The following is a 23,875-nucleotide window of genomic DNA, read 5'->3' on the forward strand; positions in this document are numbered from 1 at the left end:
ACTTGCTACTATTCACAAACCTATGTTACCCATGCCAGACTTAAAAGCCGTGCTAGATATGCTATTCAGGGGTGGTATCAGTGGTGGCCATAAAGCATAAGAAAGCGTGAAACTGTGTATCCACCAGCTGACTGAGTAGTTGATGATCAGAAACACAGTTCCTCTCCCTGAACTAACTGTGGATGGTCCAGCATCTATAAACGTATGTAACAGCTTGTGGATTCTTATTAAACTTTGCTCCTTGTGTTTTCTGCAGTCTGAGTTTCATAGGTTATAAATAACGTAAAAAGAAAAGGGAAAAGAGGTAATCCCTTATAACAGGCTTATAACTCACTGATCCACTCCTCTGAGAGACTCCAGTTCTTGAATAATAAAGCAAGGGTGAGCATAACAGTCTCATTCATTTCCTGTGATATATAGAAAAGGAAGCAGAAGAAATGCTGACTAAAGTCACCTTCAGAGAGTTTTAAACCATTTAATGATGCCAGGAAAAAAAAAAGAAAACAAAAAAAAGAAAAAACCTGCCCCTGTGATATTCATTCAAGGAAATTTTCCATTAATTCCATCCTTTTGTTTCCCCATTCATCTGTACAAGTAAAGCTAATTTGTAAATGCTTGAGGTTTTGGGCAAGTGCACATTTTCTGACAACCTCACAGGCTCAAGGACAGTGCACAAACACAGGCCACGGTGTTTCAAAGGTCCTGTGCAAAAAAGTCCCTGCCCAAAAAAAGTCCCTGCCCTTCTCCAGAACCATGCTGTGTTCCTGGCTCCCACTTCCCAGCACTGAAGACATTTCCCAGAGCAGACAAGACCACAGAGCTGGCTTGTGCTGTCATAGTAAACAACAGCTATTGCACTAGAGATGACTGAGAAACCAGCTCTTCCAGGCTGCCCCAGAAAAGGCAGAAAGGTAACAAACAGGCATGTTCTTCAGCAAATGCCACTGTCCTGCCAGAAATACTTTGGGACAAACAAGTGGTGCATCTCTGGCATCTACTTGAAAAACAAAGCAAAGCAAAATAAAAGGAAAAAACAAAAAACCAACCACACACACACAAAAATAATCAAAAAAAAACCCCAAAAACCAAACCAAACCTGACATGGAATTTTGAGTTCAAAATGGATTCCCTAAAACAGAAAACTGGTATTCAACTTCAGCATATTAACAATTCTGGTGTTTAGAAGAACACTTCCCTTATCACACTGTCCTTCACAGTTAGCCAAAACTTCAAATACTCAGATATTTTTTAACAATTCTATGCAGTAAAAAAACCAATCCCCTCCCAAAAAAATCCCCACCACACACAAAAAAAAAAAAAAAAAAAAAAAACACACCAAAACAAAAAGCCTCAAAAAACCACCTAAAAAATTAAATTTAAAGGGTTTCTTGAGTGGACAAAAGGAATATAATTTGTAAAAGTTTTAATTCAGCCTTCCTTTTCATAATACCTTTTCTTCCAATGACATGCGTTTTTCCTAGTTTTTGTTTTCTTCTCTTCAAACAGGATGAAGCTGTACTGCCTGCAGATGATCATGACTTCAAAATGACAGCACAAAACCAAACATGCCTGGAATAAAAGCGTTAAGCTAATCTTCACACCATTTTATGGCTTCTTCTCCTATTTCCACCTGAAACCCGTTATCCCATGCCCGCTCCTCAACCTCTGCCCCAATAAACATCTGCTGCACCTCCTCTCAACGCCTCCACCAACAAGGTCAGCTGCAAAATCTCTCAGACAACTATTCAGATTTCACAGGCACCACACTGCAGAGGCAAGACTGCCACAAACTCTGCCCAGCACACCTAATCCACCACCAGTCCTGGTCACTGCTCCTTCCGCACTAACTGATACTGTTTCACAGAGCCTTGGGGTTGTGGTATTTTCCCATTCTTCATTTTTATGTTGCATTGTGCACCCATTCCCCCTGGAGATTACACTGACACCTGATCTAGTTTGCCCTGAATGTTAACTGTATGTGTTTCCACTTAAGATGATGTTTTCATCATTCACACGTAGGAGACCAAATAAACAAAACCCATTAAGACTACAGCATTAAACTTCCAGCATGTTGATGCTAGCCTGCAGAGAGAGCATTTTACCTAACCAGGACTTGAAGAAAAAGAAAAAAGCTGCCCCCCCCCAAAAAAAAGAAAAAACACCAAACAAACCAACCAATCCCTCAGCAGCTTCAAAAAGACAGATTTGCTTATATTCCTTTTGTGCACAAGGTGAGGTGCACAAAAAAGGAAAACCTGGAAAACTTGAGCACAAATAAAATAATTTCCTTTGTTTTCATCCACAATTCTAAGAAAAATAGCTATCAATTCATCACATCTTATCAGTGTCCTTTCTATGCTTACAGTTTGCAGAAACAACATTTCTGTTGCTCTCCTCAGACATTATAGATCACATACGAAAAACCAACTGAAGCCTGAGTACTCAGTACCAAGTGACAACCAGTTCAAAGACACAACTACTTCACTTACTAGAGAACATCATGCAGCCCCTGATGTGCGTATCAGTATTACATGAGGGTAAAAAATGAAATTAAAGTAGACCTAAAACCAGTATAAATGTAAACTCCATGTTACAATAACCAGACGCGGTTTACTTCCAGGTTTGTTGTGAAATGATGACACGTATTCCACACAACACAGCATGATTAAAAACACTGCAATTTCAGTTCTACATGAAAATTCCTTATATTGCTACCCTTCTCAGACATCTTATTGCCATGTAGCATATGAAGTTATTAAGTGTTGTGTGCATTACTTGTAAGCAAGTTGCCTGTCATACACAGATTCACAAATACCGGGTCCATGCTTTTGTCCGCCGTCCTTTCTGGGATAAATCACAGAATGATCTGGGTTGGAAGGGACCTTAGAGATCATCTAGTTCCAACACCCTGCCATGGGCAAGGGCACAACATGTTTTTTTATTTGTATGAAAAGGCACTTCACTGGTATGGGGACCTCTGAACTTCCTTACAGATGCTGGAGTGACTAAGGGCTTATGCAAGACCTGAAGGGATTAGCTTCTTAATGATGCTTATGATTTTGCACGAACTGGGTCACTAGGGATTAGTAATGTTAGATCAGAACCTAAATACATTTTTCCCCCCTTTCATTTCTTCTTATTCAGCTTCACATGTTAAGGTTTGTACAGCCTAGACATCAGCTTCTAATCTTGCTCATATGTTGAGGATAGAAACACTTCCCTAGGAACAACACAGTTTTACTGCAATCTTGTTAATCCTCTTTTGAAGCCAGACATCACTCAGTGTATGTGAATTGGTTATTGACCTATGGGATCTGCAAGCATTCACAAGCCAACAGCTCTTCAGAGGTTTTTTCCCACATCAACCTCAGAATTAGTTTCACAGTATTTTCCCCCATTTCAGCCCCAGAAAATAAATCAGCCTTCACTCCTACCAGTTAATAATGCAAATGTGAGTGGGTAAAAGCAAACCAAGCCTATGTGCATAAATAGAATGTTTCTACACTCTCCACACGTGGCGTACTGACATGTCTCAAAGCATAAAGGTGGCATTTATACCTTTCAGAAAGCTTTCCTATCGTGCCATCTAGGTATGTGACAGATGTCAAAAATCTAGCATCAGACTTCTGAGACTTGAAAAACAGTTGTATATAATTAGAGAGACCTATAATACCAAAGTTATTTTACTATAAACTCATTCCTTGGCCCATGGTTTGTCAAGAGAGTCTTGATGTTCAATCCACAGAAATAAAGGATTAACTCACCTTCTCTAGAAGAAAATTCTCAAACAGTATGTCTTACTTGATAATGTCTCAAGCCCTATAACTCTTTTTTTATTCACAATCATAAAATTAAAACCATCACTTTTTCAGCAACGCAGCAGTTTTCCACAAAACTGAAGGAAATACAAACCAAAGTTAGATACAGAGGCCTTCAGAAGCACAGGAACACAGGGAAACAAACACAAGAACACTCCACAGAAGCATAAGACAAGTCACAAAACTTAGTTGAAGTATTCAATTCAGTCTAACGGCATTTAGTACACAGCTTCTGAAACAAGCTGACCTCCAAATAAATGATCAGAAGATACTACTACCACAACTTTTGATTGCTTCTTGTGTTTTATCATGATGTTGTGTTAAGCTTTAGGTCCAATTCAGTGCCAACTAGTCAAATTATTTGTCTCCTACAAATAGGAGCTCCTTTCCCACCTTGGCTTTCCATTTGCATTTCTGGACTGTGTTTCCCTGAAGACACATACTTGGTATATGAATCCACACTGTTTTGTTCAACCTTGAAACCTCATTAACAAGCCCTATACAAAGCACTCAAATTGGTGCATTCTTGACCTAAAGTTAAGAGAAAAGGATGGGCTCTCCTACACCACCTGGCTGCAACCCCGTGTGCTGTGCAGAAAAGGGACAAAACAGTGACAACTGCTTGTAGCTGTCTCTTACGTACAAATGGAGACTAAGTGCTCCTAGTCAGCTTCAGGACACCATGTGGATATGCCAGTTTGTGCAAAGCCTGTGATATGCACAAGCAAATTTGGCATGGCAGGTATGAGAACTGTGCATCAAGATCTCAATCACTTAATTGCACGTATGTAGCTGAGCTACATATATAACATATATAACTCAGCTGAGCTGAGTATATAACGTTCCCAGTTATATACTTCTAACTTCTTCCAGGAATAAGACACTTTAAATTTCTCTCAAAGCCATTTTGACATTAACTGTAACTACCTGTGGTACCTGTACCAGATTTCAGAAATTCCTCATCTGCCCCTAAGGTATTAGTATATGCATACATGAACTGGATGATTTACTGCTGTGTCCTGTATTACAAGTCCCAGGTGTGAGGATTTGTCTTATCTCAAGTACAAAAGCAGAATCCCAGGAACTAATCCGATCCCTCTATCAATAAAACATTTAAAGGAAGATTATCTCTTCCACAAAGACTCACTGTCCTTCAGTAAGTCTGTTCTCTGTTTGGTGCTTCTATAAAACTGCTGTTGGTAGCTGAGCAAGCTATTCCCAGAGGTACTGCTGTAATTCCTAAAGGGCCAGGAAGAATGAAGCACATCCATTTCCAAGTCATGTGCAGAGTCAAGAAAAACTAAAGAGGAACTCAAGCATCTATTTCCTTATTTGATCAGAAATAATCTGATGATCTGTGGAATGCCGCAAATTGCCTCCCCCTTACTATTTTTAATTACATTTCATCCTGAGTTTGCAAGATGCTAAATGAGATTCGAATTGTCAGCATTTCACAAAAGGGAAAGGAAAAAAAGTCTCAGCCACACAGAACCTTCATATACACATACAAAAGCCTGTTTTCCTGAGATTTCAATCCAATACACCAAATTACGAAAGTCAGGTTTCTTATGTTTACCTGATCAAGGTCTCCAAGCGTCTGCCATCCATTACTAATCCTGTCATCAATTTGATTCAAATGAAGCAGGGACTTATTTTGAGCTATTGTTTTTCAGAGGCTTATCAAAATGCTTTGATTGCCGAACAGCTATACCTCATAGCTGGTAAACATTTCAGAGTGCTGATTTACCAGTTCATTGGTATCTGAGAAGATGACACAATGTCTTCTCTCACAAACTTTAGAGCAAAACTATTATTTTCTTTATTTATATTTTAGCTTCTATTTATCCCCTTTAGCTTCTATTTAACTTCAGATGCACCTGAAAAAGTTTATTTCAATTACTCTCCTAAGGCCATAAACCTGTTTAACCTGAACTACTAAATGCATTTCTAGTAACAGAATTCACTGCTCCTCCCAGTGCTTTTGCTCATTTCATATAACAACAATGCTTGGTATTAGAGAAAGAGAAAAAGAAAGAAAGAAAAGAATGAACCCCACACACTCTTTCCAAGTGACTCTCCACTACCAAGCTCTCACAAGGTCTCATCTTACCAGAGAAATGTATACTTGTGAAGAAAACAACAAAATTAACCTCAAAGGATAGTCTAGATATATATTCCCGCATTGAACACAGACAGTTGCAACAAACAGGCTTTCCTTAAGGAAAAATATTGCATCATTTTCCAGTTGCAGTGTGATCAGCCATCTGAAACATTTGTTTTGTTTCATCAGATGCTTACCTGTCTCAAGCGACAAGAATGCACCGCTTATTACTCTCTCCAGCCCTGTATCCAGCATATATCCCAGCAGTAGGTGAAGGAGATAGTACAAAACTGTGCTCTCCTATCCACGTACAAGTTTTACCGTGGAGCTTCTGGATTTTCCTGATATATTAAAGAACATATTTCTGCACGTGCACTGTTAAGTGTTTGACAGAAATAAATGAACGGTACTATTTGAACATAGCCGTCATAATTATTTCTACATGCTAATGCATTCTGATAAATATTCCTACAGGAGTGCCTGTGTAGTGTTTAGAAAACAGTAAAGAAACAGTCAGAGTGGGCATCATCATCATCACTCATGTCTCATGGTGATGCTATGTGAATATGCAGGACAGCCGACACTGCCCTCTTACAAACCCTCCCCTTCCCTCCTTTGCTTTCCTTGAGCCTTTACTGGAAGATTTCTGTACTTTTGCATCAGCTGATAAAAACAACTTTTAATCACCTCATTGGCACAAGCAGGCACATAATTCTACATTTTGAGCCTGCATCTTTGGCAACACCCTAAAATTAGGAACAGCCAAAGCTTTGATTCATAAGCCATAAGATCACAAATGATGGCATAGATCTTTTTAGCTTTTACTCTACTATCTCATCTAATCTGCACATAAAATACTCCAAAGTATATGTCTTGCCCACTTCCCTTGGCAAAACAGACAATGTCCAAATACTAAGCCTGCTTAAAATATTTTTGCTGCCTTCCATGGTATTTTTGCACTTAGTTTTGGGAGTGTCAATAAATACCTCAATAGCTGAGAAACTTTAGAATTTAAGGAGAAACAGACAGCAAGCATAAATGAACAATAGTAAATAAAGATTTCCCCCCTAAAACTAAACACTTCAGGCTGAACTGAGTGATTCTGTAAGACAAATTTTGCATAAAGCAAAAAGACACTTTTTATGCATAAATTATGTTCATTTTTTTCAGCATATATTTTACTATTGGGAAAAATTTCGTAACATAATAGAACACCACACTTTTTCCCCAAAGAAAAAACAGTGTATGCACTATTTTCAAGTTATGTAAAAAATACCAGACCAGAGAAATGGTTCAAACAGAAGAATCTTTCTTTGTCAGAGGACTGACCAGACAGTATAATAAATCAAATCCATTGATCATCTTAAAGATTCTCCAATTATGGGTACACGACTGGGCCTTGCCCACCGTGTTTACATGACCCCTCCAACTAACATCCTGAACTACTGTACTACAGCAAATATTCACTACAAGCGTAAACAACTGTGAAAAAATATACAGGAAAAGCCTTGACAACATTGTAGCCCGTAACTGCATATGGTAGGAACTGATGGAGCCTTTGCAATACAAATAGCGCTCCAAATCAGTTCTCCACACAGAGAAAGTTTCCAATGATAAGGGACACATGTAAGGCATGTTCTTTTAAAAAGCTTAACTCCCATTAAGCAGCTCATTGTTCATAAAGGGAATGGTGTTTACACAGGAAAGAGTCCAGTTTCAACAAATCTGAAATTCAACAGATGTTTCCTTCTATCTAAGCAAAACAAGTTTGTGACCCATTTCTACCCAGCCAGAAAGCTTCAAAATTAATTCTACAGGGTGGAGCAGAAACTAAAACAAACTAAAACTGTACTCAACAGAATGATCTTAGAAAACAAATTCAGCAAAGCTTGCATTTCAAAATCACAGGTGCTACTAAAGTGAATTAACTTGAAAAATTCAGTCTTCTTTACAGAGAATGCTTTAGGATCTGGGTTTGAAGGGATACAACATGATAATTATAATTTTGGTTCGTGCTGGAAAGAGAAAGTATGGCAGGTTATTACATGGTTCTCTGTCGCAACTGCTCTCTTCAAATCAATTTAACCTTTTTCCTTCAGACCTCCGCCAACATCCCTCCAAAACTCCCTGCTGCTCTTGTCTTCCTTAAGTCTCTTAAAACCTCTCTTCCTCTGCACACAGTAGTTAAATAATAGAAGTGGCTGGGCAGAGTATAAAAGGTATATCTCAATTTTATTTGTAATTATTACTACATACACATACTATACAGCAAGTATAAGCATTTTTTATTAGTTTAGAAGATAAAGAATTTCAGGCTTTGCCAAATTCCAGCTGCTGAGATTATGCTGTCACACATCCAACTATTTCACTTACCATCACAAGAAAGTTTCGGGACTTTCAGGATGTACCTGATGGTGTACACCATTATCAGGGCAATGCTGGATCTGGTAATGTTCTGTAAAACAGCTGAATGCTGCAAAGGCAGCATCTTCCAGGGAGTAAATGCATTTTTTGTAAGCGATGATACTTTGCTTTAGAAGATGAACTGAGATGGACTATTCGTTGCTGAGAATTTTATCCAGGGAGCTGTGATTTTTTAGCTTTTATAAAATGCAGCTGCAGAGGCCCAACAATTTAGATTAACAGCTAGATAATAATGCCAAAGCTAAAATATTCTTAATCATGAGTATGACAAGTGTACTCAGTGCATGCAACTTCTGTGCCCATCCTTGCCTTTGCAAGTCCTTTCTTGACTAGATTTCACTCGTTATTTCTTGTCCTAGCTACACTGTAAGCATTATGCAAAATTCCCATCTCCACATGCTCAGCACTGAGGTTCCTTACACCAGGCAAGGCCCCTGCATGTCCTGAGACGAATATACCAAGAAGACAGGGCTGTAATCTGGCAGCAATGCAACACACCATTATAATAATCAAAACAAATACCAGCAAAGTGAAGGAGACCCCACTGAGACGCTTTCAAATCTGCCTACCAAACAATTATAGCAGAGGTAGAGGTGGCTTTCTTCCCCCCTTAGTAATCCTATTTGTCCTTTAAATAGATCTTAGGTATAATCTCAAACTGTCAGCATTTTTGTAAAGAAATACCAACTCAGACTTAATTGGATTTGTCAGACAATCAAAGCTAAAGAGTTCTGTGAGCTCCAACAACTGAACAGCTGTAGGAAAAAACCTTCCATGTTGGAATGTATAAGAATACAAAGGTTCATTTCAATAGGAAACATTTCCTCTGAAAGTAAGTCGTAAAAATACATAATTTGTTCCACGGTTCAGACCTTGTCCCTTAGCAACATAATGATGTGGTGTGGCATAGCTAAGGTTGTGTGAGCTCCTCCACATAGGCAAATATCTGCAGTTCATTTCAAATATTGTCACTTCGAACTGCTCTGAATTCACCACAATTGCTAAAGGTTTGCCTATGCAAACTTGATTTTAGACTTTTTAGAATAAAAAAAGTGTTGGGGGGGGGGGGGGAGGAGGGGGAGAGGGAGGAGAGAAAACCCAGAGAATTCTGTCAGGAACACGTAACAGTAGCATTTGAAAAGATATATATTACATTACATACGCACAAATAAAAGAAACCAACCAACCAAAAAAAACAAACCTACAGAAATACATACTTCGGCTGAAGAGCAGAAATACCTCCTATTCCTCTGGGCTTCTTGACATTTTTGTCGCCAATATATGTATGTATACATGAGACTTTCTCCAAATTTGCTGGTTGTATCATCAGCTTCTTTTTCTTTACTGCTTGTGTGGGCTGGAATAGTGTATTTTAAAGACAGTCTAGGATATAATGGCCTAAAACCTACACAAACCTCATCCTCTGAATGGTGACACAGAATACACGACAATGATGCAGAGTTTACAAGATAAGGAAGTATAACAGGCCAAATCTTACAACACTTTCAATGCCTTCACACTGAGGGCTCTTTAATGAAGATTGAGATTATTCCATATGTGTATGGATGCAGAAGAAAAGTCATTATACAGATGGTATGTTAAAAATTGAAGTGACATTCACTTTGCTGACTTCAAAATAACAGTCACACAGGTTGTTAACCTTTATATTTAGGACAGTATTGATTTGAGCACTCAGCAACGTTATTTTCTGCATTTGCGCTGTCGGTAACCAGTACACCTGTGACTGAGGAATATAAGAAAACTTTGCACTGAATTCCAAACCGTGTTTTGATCGGGGCAAAAGTGATTTGAGGTAATGTAAGGAGTCTATCATGGTCAATATCAATAGTCAGGAGTTACATATTCTCTTACCTGTTGTCTTATTCACACCAAGGAATCCAGCCTGTCCCGGGGTTTTAAATACTTCCTGTGCTGGGAACTGTCCTTCTTCCTCCCAGTTACTCACAAAGAGATTAATCTCCTCGTTGATGATCTAGATTTGAAAAATGGATTTTAGAAGTTATTAACACAGACATTCCTACAGAAACAGCTTTGACAGTTTTGTCTAAAAACTTTAATTTAAAAAGAAAAAAAAAACACAACCAACGACAGAGAAAATTTTGAAAGCACATTAATTTTCTTACTTCCTATTGGATGTCCTTTTCCTGTGCCCACCTCCAACTACAACAGACATAACGAGGCAAATTTAAATATCTTTTTTAGCAGTAACAGCTACTATAACAGGAGGTCATCAGGGCTGGTTTAGACCTCTCCAAGACCTATGAAAATAGCAGCTCCCCCTCACCATTTGTTACCTTTTTTGGGTACAGTTTCTAGAAAGTGACTGGAAAGGAAACCTGGATTACCCTCAGAGGGACCTTGCCAAAAAATAATGATGATCTGTTCACAATGACCACTCGCAGTACGCAAGACAGGCAAGTGGGAGAGAACTCATTTCCTCTCCCTCTGCCTGAAACACTCTTAAGGACATCAGTGTTGTTCAGGGTACTTACGTCCAGTCTAAATTCATATTTCCCTAGAATCTGACAAAACATGTACTGGAAAAATCTGGTCGTCTTCCAGATTTTGCAGCATTTTCCTGGGCAACGCTCAACTGGGCTATTGCTGCTCACATTCCAAAAGTCAGAGTCATAAGCTGCCTGGCTACTGCCCTTGTTCTATTCAGGCAGCTGTCTTTCCTTCCAGCTGTTGTAAGCAAAACACATCTGGAGCACAGCCACTATGTTCAATAACATTTTCAGATTTCAGAGCTCAAATGTTGGACATGTCAGCCCACACAGTTCCAGATTTCCATGGCCACGGGATGAGAGCAAAATGGGCAAGCTGCAGTTTTGCAGCTGACCTCTGAGCCTGGCAGTAACTCCCAAACAGCACTGGCTCTGTGTCAAGCAGCCCCATGCCACTAGGTGCACAGGGCGTTTGTTCTTCTGTCACCTTGTTCGGGCTGCCTACCAACCTGGCGTAAGACAGACATTATTTCAACAGCTCTCAAAAGCCATCAGTTGTGTAGCGCCCACCTCTGCCTGCTTTTACAAGCCAAACCAGGAGCTGGCACAGGCCGCTTCTGACATGCCATCAAGTGCACCCCACACCCAGAACAGCAGGCACAAGGGGGTCCAAATGTGTAACAAAAAACCACCATCCTGCCCCTAAACCAAACTTTACCAAAACAAACACCAGTTCCCAATAGAAAGGTAATGGCTTTGTGACCACAGTTTTACTGCTACACTGTTTCATGAAGGAAGAATTTACTATTTTAAAGAACTTACTTCTACTTAGTCTTCTCTCCACACTAAGTAAACAAGTTCTGTGGTGCTATTTCTTGAGCTGCAAAGACTTCTCTCCCTCCCAAACTGCTGTGCTCATGAGACCCTGCAGAGCCTTCTTCTGAACTATCCATTTATTGCACATTCTTTGCAGAATTTCATCCCATATATGGCTGCTTTCTGCTTCCCAGTCAGCCACAGAAATAAGGGTACTTCACTGCTGGTAACAGAAAAAAACAAACCACTTTTTCACTTCTCTTACCAAATTCTGAGAAATTGATATAGAGAATGTTCAATTCATTAATTATCCTCTCCCTCTCTTATACTGAATAATGAAGGCCTCATGATCAATAGTAACAAAATACTCACCAGGATGCTATCTACAAGCTTAACTTCTATATTGCCATATCCTAGATGCTCAGACTCTAGGACACTGACCCTCAATGTTGAGTTACAGCTGGTGAAATACTTTTTTAATTGTTTTGTAATAACATCAGGCAATTCTCATCACATAACATCCAGGGAAATGCCTGGAAGAGGTTATGAAGTATGTGCACAAAGTTATTCCAGTGTTTTGATGGATCTTGGCAAAAGCACGAAGTGGATGTACTAACAGAGTTTTGTGCTTGTTATGGCTGGTACTGGGCCAAATGTTTCACAGCCTACATACAAAGCTACCTTTGAAGTTAAACAGAGCCAGAGGAATTTCTAAGGTGTGACAGAAGTTATTTTACATGATTTCTCCAGATTATAACCTACTTGCTCCTGTGCCTCCGAGTAAAATTCTAATTAACAGAGCTGAAGTTTAATTATTACCAGTTGAAGTTTACCATTACCAGTAAAACACGATCTCCCTTGCATGACAGCAGCAAAAAATACCCATCCGAAAGACAACCTCACTGGACACACCACAAACAGTGCATACCTCCAAGTTCAAGAAAGAAATTACTATCCCAGTCTGGATACCAATACCCACAGTTTTTTTCTTAGTCATTGGACCATCAACTTCAAACTGCATTTTTGCAAAGAAATTAAACTGTTCTTGTCAAAAACTTTTATAATTTAGACCCAAACTGTTTGCAAAAAAATCACACATGCTATTTATTTGGGGGAACACCTCCCCTTGTACTACCACATACAAACATAAGCCACATTGCTGGAGAACTGCAGCACTAGTCAACTGGCTGATGTGTGACTATTGGGTATTATCATCCCTTCATGTACAAGCAAACTGAGAGAGAGAGAGGGCTTCAAAGTTTCAAACAGCAATGACTGAAGGAACACAACCAATTACACAGCATGCTTAAAACACTGCTAAAGACAGGTTTATTTCAATGCAGGTCAAATAATGCTGCACACCTAACCATTTGATTTGCCCCTCCCCTTGGCTTTGGTGACTTTCTCACATCCATGCCCCCAGAAAAATATTTAATGCCTTAGATCTTGACTAATTAACTTTGAATTTATGTATTTTTTTGAATGCATACAGCTTTTAGAAGCCAACACTAACAAGCTGCAGGCACAAATTATGCAGGCACCTTAACCTAAATCATAAGGTATACATGCAGTATTTGGCAAATACACAGAAGTGAGCTTTTGGCAGTACATGAGCAGCTGGCCTGCTTATTTTTATATGCTTTATCATAAGAAATGTGGAAATCATGGGTGATGGCATCTCTACTTGTATCACTAGGATACCAACTATAACACCTAAAGCTCCTCTCACTAGAAATATTTTAACACTGCATACTACAGACGCTATCTGACAAACACTCCCAGACACAAATGAAATCTTTTCACCAGATCTAGCTACCCAAATGTCAGTGCATTTGGGGTGTAAAGTTAATTTAGGAGCCATTCTCCACTTGCTGATAAAGCCAGTAAACAGAATGTCTGTACTGTACACTCTGCCAGTACAGACACTATTATTTTCCTGACAGTGAGGGCACAGTAAACCTCATTATTGGACTGGTGGGTTTTTTTTTTTCAGGCTGTTTCATATGAACCATGATACAAAACTAAAGGACTGAGCTCTGGAGACAGCCTTGCTTTAGCCTGCATCCCTGCATCCTAGCAAGAGCTCGGGCTGCTCTCTGGGGAGCCTCTGAAAGAATGGCTTCAGGGCTGATATCAGCCGTAAATTATTTCAGAAAACACTGTGGATATTTGCCCAGTCGGAAACTGATTGAGCCAACAAACTCACTGTGTGTCAAATAACGGTAAGAAAAATAAGTGTGTTTTCATTTAAAACAGTCTTGACATCAAGTTCTGTGAAAACGGCACCTGTAGCTTCCTGCCCAGGAGCAGGGAAATGCAGTGGCAGGGCTGGGGAGGGGATACAGAAATTCAGATTTTTTTTATTTTTTTTTTTTTATAGATTATTTTAATTTCTCTCTAAAGCAAAGCAATGAAAATACCTGCCCAAAACACTGCCAGATAGTTGGACACTTTTATTATTTTCCACTGGAAGTTAATACAATATCTAAAAGATAAGCATCTAGGGATTTTTCTTGACATGATGATAAATAATTTGTGCTGATATTATATCAGCACCTACTCAGAAACATTAAGGATTGCCACTTAATTCTCACCATATTCTAAAATAAACACACTATTTCTACAAGAGTAGAAACTAACTGAATTAATTTGGTTACTGAGAGCACATACAGATGTCTTTTACAGCAATTAGAGATTTCTTTCCGTTATTCACCAGCAGGTTTACCTTCTCTCGAGCAATTCCAATCAGAAATTAAAGGCCATACTACTTCTACACACTGCACCTCTTATATCTATCCTTTATAATACTGTATAGTAGTAGTATATTTCAGCACGCAATTAGCAAGATGATGAATCTTGAAAACAGTAAATTGAATTCTTACAAAGTAATAGAAATTTTGACTAAAATTTCCTGCAACTTACACCTGAGATTAGACTTACTAGAAAAGCAGAAGAGAATGTCTGAGAAAATGGTATTTTGTATTAAAAAGATTAAATGGATTTACTGGTGCCACATAACTGTACCATATTTTTACAAGGAACATTTTTTTCTTTTAAATCAAGTTACAGTAATTAAACTTAGCTCTATTACTATAATAAAAGATGACACAATTAATGGGATCTTATATTTAAAAAAGCAAATAAATAAGCAACAAACCACTAATGACAGTTCTTCAGTGGTTATATCTAGACATTAGCAATACACTGACTTGAAAGGAAAGAGGTAACAGACCAGAGAGCCCCATCTTCAACATCCGCAATAACTAAAGAAAACAATTAACATCTGGCAAAACATTTCTCCTTTCAGTTATTTTTTTTTTTCACAACCATCAGCAGAAACAACTGCACCACAAGACAACTCAGCATTGTAGGAACACCAGTGCTGAGAATGAGGCAGTGCTGTAAGACAAAGCTGAGGTGGCCAAACCTACAGGCAATCTATTGGGTGCTACCAAATCTAGCCACCAAAACCCACACCATGGCTGCAAGGCAGACAGGACCCCACCAGTGAGCTCCTTGCTGGCCACCACACCACAGCCTGTGAGGGTCCTCTCACCTGCTCCTCAGAGGGCCTCACACATCCAAACAGCAGCTGTACATTGCCCACTTGTTGGTCTCTGTCTGGGTCCCCCTGAGACATGCATCCCACTGCCCTGAGGAGGGCCAAGAGGATGATCAGGAGCTGGAGCACTTTCTGTACCAAGACAGGCTGAGAAAGTTGGGGCTCTTTGGCCTGCAGACCAGAAGGCTGCGTGGAGACCTCATAGCAGCCATCCAGCATCTGAAGGGGGTCTATAAGGATGCTGGGGAGGGACTCTTCATTAGGGACTGTAGTCATAGGACAAGGGATAATGGGTTTAAACTTAAAGAGGGGAAGTTCAGGTTAGACATAAGGAAGACGTTCTTTACTGTTAAGGTGGTGGGGCACTGGGATGGCTTACCCAAGGATGCTGTGAATGCTCCATCCCTGGCAGTGTTCAAGGCCAGGTTGGACAGAGCCTTTGGTAACATGGTTTAGTGTGAGGTGTCCCTGCCCACAGTAGGGGGGTTGGATGACCTTAAGGTCCTTTCCAACCCTAAGCATTCTGTGATTCTATCCCAGGCACACCAGAATGACTTTTCTAGTGTATATTCCCTGTTTCTTCTTGCTTCTGGGCTTATAGGCCACTGTCCTCCTCAACTCCCTCACAACTCCTCCAAAGCCCTAACCAAACTTTGGCAGCCAATCCATTCCCAGTAATAGTCTTTACAAAGTTAGGGAAAGGGTGCAGAGAAGGAGACTGGGATGGGGAAACATACTGAGGACAGAACCAGGACAAGTCCAGGTAAGTGAAAGCAGCTCAGCTCTTCGTAGCTGATACCTGCTAGAGAGACTGTGGAGAGTGATGCTTCTGCCATGGCATCTCACTGATGAGAGTACCTACTGGCACATGGTGGGCAAAGCAAGGTCCTATTGTTCCTTCTGCACTCATGAGGTCCCTCCAGCACTGGCAGGACAGCAGCTGCTCCTGTGCTTCCAGTTCCCATGACACATACTAAGAGACCGTAGCGGAGCCAGGAACTTCCTGAGTGCCTAGATCACCCAGCCTGGTGTTGGCAAGCCTGGACCAGCAGCAATCAGCTGAAGAGGCAGTCATACAGTCTCCAATGATGTCATGTGCAGAATCAGAGGCAGTATGTAACCTGGAAGACCACAACAGGTTAAAAATAACCCCATCACACAAAGATGATTTAACCACACAGCAGGCAGGAAGTGTTCCCTGCAGTGCTAACCTGGCCTGATTGTACATATTTATTTAGTGCACTTTCTTCTGGTTGTGACTTAGGAATTTACCCTATTTGAGTACGGGATACAGGACTGGGCCTCAATGATGATAAGGAAACTTCTGTACTCTGAGCAGTCACCAGTCTGTTGCTGGGAACAAGCCAAGAAAATGTTTTCCGCAGTGATACAGGGTTGAACTGAAGAAGTTCAGCTGAAGTGTAGATATTCATTTCATGATGCTGTGAAAAACACCCAGCATGGAAAAAAAGTCCTAAAGGCAAAATATCAATTTAATTAAAATAAAGAACAAAAAATGAAGTCATTTGGACTTAAGCTTTTTAAGCTTTTTGGTTTCCCCAACTTTTCATGCATTTTGCATGCAGAACCCAACCACTCCATGTGGCACCTGCAGGGCAAGATGTGACCCACTCAGTGGAAAAAACAAACCTGCTGAATGGAAAGGTCACCTCAAGCCATCAGAAAATATAATTAAAAAGAAATAAGGAAAGACAATTTCTCTATTTCTTAATTCCATACCTGAAAACCTTAAACAGATGTTGAAAAGCAAAATAATGGTTCCACCTACTCTATTTAAACACATTGCTAGTCCCCGTGCCTTAGTGGGATTACACAAAGGTAAGGTTAGGACCACACTGAAATACCTGGCTCAGCACAGGCTCCGTAGCAGGCACTTAATGCTCACCAGCCTCTTTTTCAATAGACTACACTGATGATCTTTTATTCTGCTTGTACATGTACTAAGCACTTGACAGAATAAAGGAGACACATCAACTATGTCAGCTACACTACATATAACCCCTGAAACTTCTCTGTGCATGTGTGTGCACTTAGATATAAATATACACAGATTTCATGTTGATTTAACTTTTCCCTTTTCCCAGTGGGCAGTGTGTAAGCTTGAGACATTAAGAATTAAGGAAACAAAGGTAATTCCAGCTTTGCACTATAAAGACAGGTCAAAGGGGCAGATAATATGTTGGCTCACATCTGGGTTTCTCCACTGGCATTTGCACATAGCTGTGGCCACAGCTGAGCCTCCAGAGAAGCTTCCAGTGGATTTAAAAGCAATATTCAGTGTTCTTATATAAGAGAAAACCAGAAAAAATTCTTATGTGCTGGAAAACATATGGCTGAAATGGGAAGACGTATTTAAAATTCATTAATTAGAGCACTACAATTCCTTTTTGTACCTTCAATTAAGCCATGCCACAGGCAACAAAGGAATCAGTCAATCTACTACAGCGCTGGATACCAAAGACTGCAGAGATCAGCAAATACAGGAACAAACTGTTACTAAATTAAATTTTCTCTTTCTCAAAGAGGAAAAAAAAAAAAACCCAGCAGAGAGAAAACCTCTAACATTAGAGTTGGCAGCATCTTTTGTAAAATAAAACATACCTGTCCTCATTTATTTTTATAAAATCTGATTTTTCAGGGGAAAAAAAAAAAGGCATGTACTTTATGAGTGCTCTGCAATTTTGCCTGGTCTGTTCATTTGGAAGTAACTAGACATGATACTGCTTAAATCATTGTGCTTCTTCCCTTTCACTCCAACACAGGTCCTCACAACATACCTAATACATAAAGCGAAGCTGATAACTGATTCAGAAAAACGAACGCTGCAAATTGCTTTGTCCCATACATCTGCCTACAGTTTTTACTCCAGGAAACAAACAAAAAAAAAAACCCAAACCTCAAACCCTGAATCAACCACAAATTTTTTGCCAATGCTTACCAAAAATTTTAAAACTTACAAGACCACCAGGGAAGGCAGAAGTATGTGCTGCCTCCCCACCCTGTGCACATCTGAAAGCCTCCCCACCCTGATGACACACCTGGAAGCCTCACTGCTGGAGCAGAGGGCACACATCATCATCATGCTAACAAAATAAAAGGTCTAGTCCAGCACCTGAGCACTGAGCCTATCCTAACCTTTTCCTGAGGAATGAGGCACTTTTTGCCCTCAGCCGATAATTAGGAAAAGTGCAAAGAAGAGTAGAAGGAAGACAAAGAATGACAGATTGAAGGTTGAAACTGAAACTGTTGCTAGAGTGGAAATCCATGATGACTGATTTCCTATTCTGCCTTCAAAAATGCAAACACAACATATTGTGCTTATTCCACTGCACACTTGTAACGTCAATGCTTGTGACAACAGGTCTGAGAGGACCTGCTCCCGAGAAACCCTCCAAAATGTGCCTGAAGAGTAGCTCTGCTCTCGAGCACTGCAGAGCATCTCCAACCCAGCCTCCTGCCCACAGCAGGACTGGGCAGTGCTGACAGAGAAAGAAGGCTCCTCATGACAGACAAAATCTTGCCAGTTCTGCAGCCGTGCCAGAGACCACACCCCAGCAGGCATGACCAGGAGTACATCAGAGTGTACATCAGAGCATACACCATACACCAGCCTTTCTGTCCTTTAGCTTTCAAGGAGCATATTCTCCCCAGCTGGCCTGGCACGTGGCACACTCAGGAAACAGACATCCACCACCAAAGAACAGCTGCAGGTACAACAGTTTGGCTTTCGCGCTACTCCCTTCTTGGGAGGGTCTCTGCACCTCACCATTTCAGACACTTAACAGCGTTTTCAGAAGTGCAGTGTGCCACTCATACCATTTTCCCCTATCTCAAGTTTTCATGGTATACTTTGAAGGCTGCCATACATAAAATGACAGATTGCAGATATAATGGCATTTCTGGAACTACTTAACATCACTAAGCTTGTCCTGGCTAACTCCTACAGACAAACTAATGCTCAAAATTTTCAATGAGAAGTTAAGAACTTGTCATTGAAAGCTATCTTAAGGTATGCAGCTCAGTTGGTACCACCAAGGGCTAGTGACCAGGGATCTCTGGCTGTTAAAGGACATTGAAAATGTAACAACTGCTGTCTAAAAGCACAAGTCTGGCCACGTAACAGCAAATAATTTTAAGCAGCATATCAAGCACCCTGGAAGTCTCCTTGTTTAACCTATCAGTATTCATCTACCAAATTTCATCTTCAAGGACTGCAGATGGATGTAGGCTTTACTATCCTCCTGAGCCCAAACAGAGAGGAAAAAACAACAGCAAAAAATCCCAGCTCCCAGAAATTTAAAGTCCAGAACAAGGCGAGCTGAAATACAGCTGAGCTTTCAGAACACCCTGGCGCCTGGCTGAGATGTCACATTCGTTAGTACGGGTACACAGCAAGGGGAAGAGAGTTAATTGTGCATTTCAAGCAAATGTGACATAAAAAAGATTTAAGCAAAGTTATATTTTCTGATCAGTCGTGGCAAAACCTTTATAAACCCCAGTTGTTTACTCAGTCATAAAGTGCTTATTAAGACATGATTTCAATTGGCTATAAGAAGTGTGTAACCATTGCCTAATCCAATTGGATATGACAATGATAAAGCAATATAATAGCTAGACCCAAGCCACAGAAATACCCCTTAGGCCCAGTTCTATTAAAAAATGCTCACTGAAAAGTTTAGCTAGATGCAGTGGAAATGTGTTCTAACATGAATATAGGATAGGAAAAAAACACAAGGTCTGGACACAGCAACTGCAATCTAGTAGTATGCACTACTCTGATACTAAGTAACAAATAAGAGCGTTGCTTATATAATTGCCTTTACTGCATTTTTGCTACACAATGAAGCATTTGTACATTAAGTGACATTATTCTGATTATCAGAAAAAGCTTTTTATAGAGCTTGCTTGACTATTGAAGCTCTTGTTTTTTTTCCCTCTTCTGCTCTCCTGAACTGATTTAAAAGAAGCTCTTGGTAGGGCACTAGTGAATGTATGGGATGGTTCCACTTATTGCTGTGGTATATCACAGCTGCCCCTTCCAATAACAACAAAATTCTATTAGGAAAATTTTCTCTCTGTTAAATTACCACCAAAAATTCCTGGCAGGGATACTGCTGTGTATCTATACCAGCAAGGAAACTAGCCCCCAAATGTTTATATTGTACTTCAGTCAGACACAAAGGCTATTGCAAATCCCCCATAATCTGGAAATACATTTTGCTTCCCTCAGAAGGGCACTCAGTGCAAAATCTGTGAGCCTTACTAAAGTCACAATTAACTGCCACCTTCCTACAACTTTTACCTGAGGCACCTGATAAATAAGGTTTTAAAATTGCAGATGCAAGTCACGTATTTTGCAGATTCAGCTGTGTTTTTTCTCTCTCCCAATTTAGTGAGAGACCAGCTTCTACCCAATTTATTTGTAACGTCATCAATCTACTACTTTGCTGTTCAGTGACTGGTTTTTATGATTTGCTAGAAATACAATAAACCAACTCAATCCAAGGTGTTCCAGTGGCTATGATGGTCACCCCTCAGTGTTTTGCAGAAGGTCAGAAAGAGCCATATTCTTTTGACAGAGAATTTATGGTAATTTTACTAGAAACTTACAATGAATGTCAACATTCAGTTCAGATCCTGCATGTTCTAATATGAAGGGGCTTTAAATCTTGTAAAAATACATGCATTAGTAAACAGAAACTCGTGACACACAAGCCAAGAGTGGCAAATTAGGCAGCGGTGTCTTTTGGGAGAATCTCAGGGTCACAGGGGAAAACCCCCTCATCCTGCAGAGATGTAATACAATGTAATTACACCAAGTCACTACTAGGTATGAAATTAAATCTCATTTATATTACATGCAACTCCAGCAAAATATATGTCAATCCTTCTCAAACCCACTTCCCAAAGCCTCTTGCTACTAATGCCAGAGAAAACAAAAAATGGACAGCATGTATATATTCCATATGTAAATGCATACTATTATGCACACACAAACAAAGCAGGTTAAATCTTTTTCTTTCAAGCCAGTTATACTGTAATCTGTAGCAAGATGTAGGATACCAGTGCACTGCAAGCATTGTTCAACAAGTTAAGGAAAAGTTACGTTTTCGATTTCCAAGAGGAAGGGTGGTGACCTATAAAGTTGTAAAGGAAACTACTCACAGGGTTATTTCAATACCCTTGCTAAAAACAGCCCCCTGGAATTATAAGAGTCTCTTCCTCATCCTGCTCAGAACAATTGGAAAATTACAGATCATTTAAAATACATTAATTTAATAGACTAAAAAATACAACTAATGGAGGCAAATAACAGTTCTTACTCATGGAATTGCCCTGCTCATTTCTCCGATTTCTCTGGTAGCTGCATCTGAATTTAGCTAGTGGAAAGAATGTCTCAAATTACATAACAGGTACACTTAAAATGTGTTACAGATCTGGAGTGGTCATTCCCTCCTGAAGACTTTCCAGTTTATCCTAAAGACACTGTGGATAGGCTTAACTTAAGCAAAAATTGACTGCTAGAAGCTTTGGGGTGAACAACATCAGGCTGGATTTGACATAAACTGGTGGGGTTTTTTTTTTTTCCTATATGATCAGATAAAATGTAACATAAGTGATATACAAACATTTTGCAAAATAAAGGACAATAATAAAACTGGGCTTATGTTGCTTGCTGTAATATCTTCTACAATATATTCATCACAGGGATTTGTGTGGTAAATGTAGCATCATATTCCTTTTTAGCCCACAGTGCAATTATCTGCATTAAACCCAGAAAGGTAGGGCATACTGTTAGCTACACTTTAAGAGGCACAGGGGGAATAAAACCAAGGGGAGAAATATTTGTATTTGTAAAGAAAAGCATTGTGTCACACAGCACACCAACAGATACTAATACAGCCGCTTCCCCCCACCTCTTTACATCTGATCCCTCAGTAAACACACAGTTGCAAACACCTGAGATACAAAACAACACGTGCCTTAACCTATCTGTGACAAAGCAGGACTTTTAAAATCTTCCAGATCTGGATTACTGCCTTCATAAAGTCTAGCCTCGTCCTCTGCATTTCAAAACGCCATTGATTATTCACTAATGCAGCTGTAGTGCCTGGGCAGGTAACAGGGAACAGCGTGCCCGGGAACAAGCTCATCAGGCAGATGACTCCACAGGCACACAAGAGCAAAGGCTTGCTCCAGATGAGATCAGCACAAATTTGACTGTGTGGTATTAGCCACAAAATCCTGCACTATTAATCCAGGTGAGAGAAAGGATTCCTTCTGAACTTCTCATACTGATTCTTTCTCTGGCAGCCTATTTCTGCTTTGCAGAAGGGCACAAGAAACTAAACTAATGAAACTGATTTCTTAGGAAACACAGTGGTCACAATCTTTTTCCTTGGTGCGCAGGTTTCTTTTCTATAATACAGAAGATGAGCCTAAAACTGCTAAAGCTCAATGATAACATGTTTTATTTTAGGGATAGAAAACTTGACCAAATAAATGGCCTTTATGCTATCTTGTTTCAACACTGGAATGTATGAAAGTTAATTCCTAGGGGAAAAAAAAAAAACCAACATTCACATAACTCAGAAACAGTCACAGAGGATACCTGTGAACTCAGTGCATATTGGTTTCAAAAAGCTGCAGCAGAGCCCTGCACCCCCAACTAGAACTTATAAACTTACCCATCAGTAAATCAGGGCCAAGGCCTTGCATTCTGTAACACCTATCACTAAAGCCACATCCTGCTTGCTCCAATTGGAAGCAAAGTTCCAACTGCTGCAGTTAACATTTTACTCCTTGTAGTAAATACTGAACTCCAACACTTCTCATCAGCTCATAATTTAAAAGCAGATGCAGCACCACAGCACGGGCCACAGCAGCGCTTTCTACCTCCCAATCAATTCTCCAGCTGACAGGTGTGCTTAGTTATACTACCATCTTCTACAGGTGACATTGACCTCACTGCTGGGAGCATACAGAGTTCACCATCACCACCGTTCCTTGCAGGTCATCACTTGGCATTCAATGCACATGGTACCTTACCAAAGTGCCTCCTTTCCTCTTGATTTATGGCTCGGTTTTACTGGACCCTGCCGTTACTCCCCTTCTGGCAAGGGTGCAGTGACAAATGGCCCCTGTTCTGCCTTTTCGCGTTCTCTGCAGCCACAAACAGCCCTTCGCCTTGCAGTTGGCAAGGACGGCACACGGTGCTCACACCCGCGGGACGGGGCCCACCCGTGGCAGCGTGCAGCGGGGAAGTGTTCTGCTACCCTCCTGTCACACGCGGGGAGCACACGGTTTGTTCACGGCACTAGCAGGGGGAAATTTTGCTTCTTTGAGCGCACCCCGAGCCGCGCCCGGCTGCTCGCTGGGTGTCCAGGGGCGCTCCCGGGCCTGCCCGCCGCCTCCCCCCGCTCCGGTACCTTCCTAAGGGCCGCCCGCAAGTCGTGGTGCTGCGGCCTGTCACTGCCGCACCCTCGTCCCGCCGCCCCAAGCTGCTGCCGCGCAGCGCCGAGGTCAGGTGCGCCCGGCGCCCGCTGCCCGGCAGCGCCATGGTCGCCAGCACCCGCGAAGTCACCTCCGCTCCGCGGGGAGAGGGCCGCAGCCCGGCCCGGCGAGCTTTAACGGCGGCCCTGCACCGCCCCGTCCAGTCCCGCCT

The 23,875-nt window shown here is 40.7% G+C and overlaps 1 protein-coding gene across 1 annotated transcript in view; it reads right to left on the bottom strand.

Annotated features, from left to right (window-relative positions):
• Nucleotides 1–23,837, bottom strand: part of LOC136009021 (probable acyl-CoA dehydrogenase 6) — a gene marked incomplete at its 5' end in the record, with an annotated part of 83,529 nt that extends 59,692 nt beyond the window's left edge. The window contains 2 exon segments of the mRNA XM_065669112.1: nt 10,216–10,336; nt 23,640–23,837. Coding sequence (XP_065525184.1) covers nt 10,216–10,336; nt 23,640–23,837 — 319 coding nt within the window.
• Between the last annotated feature and the right edge of the window lie 38 nt (nt 23,838–23,875).

Source organism: Lathamus discolor, chromosome 2, assembly GCF_037157495.1.
Source record: "Lathamus discolor isolate bLatDis1 chromosome 2, bLatDis1.hap1, whole genome shotgun sequence".
Classification (NCBI taxonomy): domain Eukaryota; kingdom Metazoa; phylum Chordata; class Aves; order Psittaciformes; family Psittacidae; genus Lathamus; species Lathamus discolor.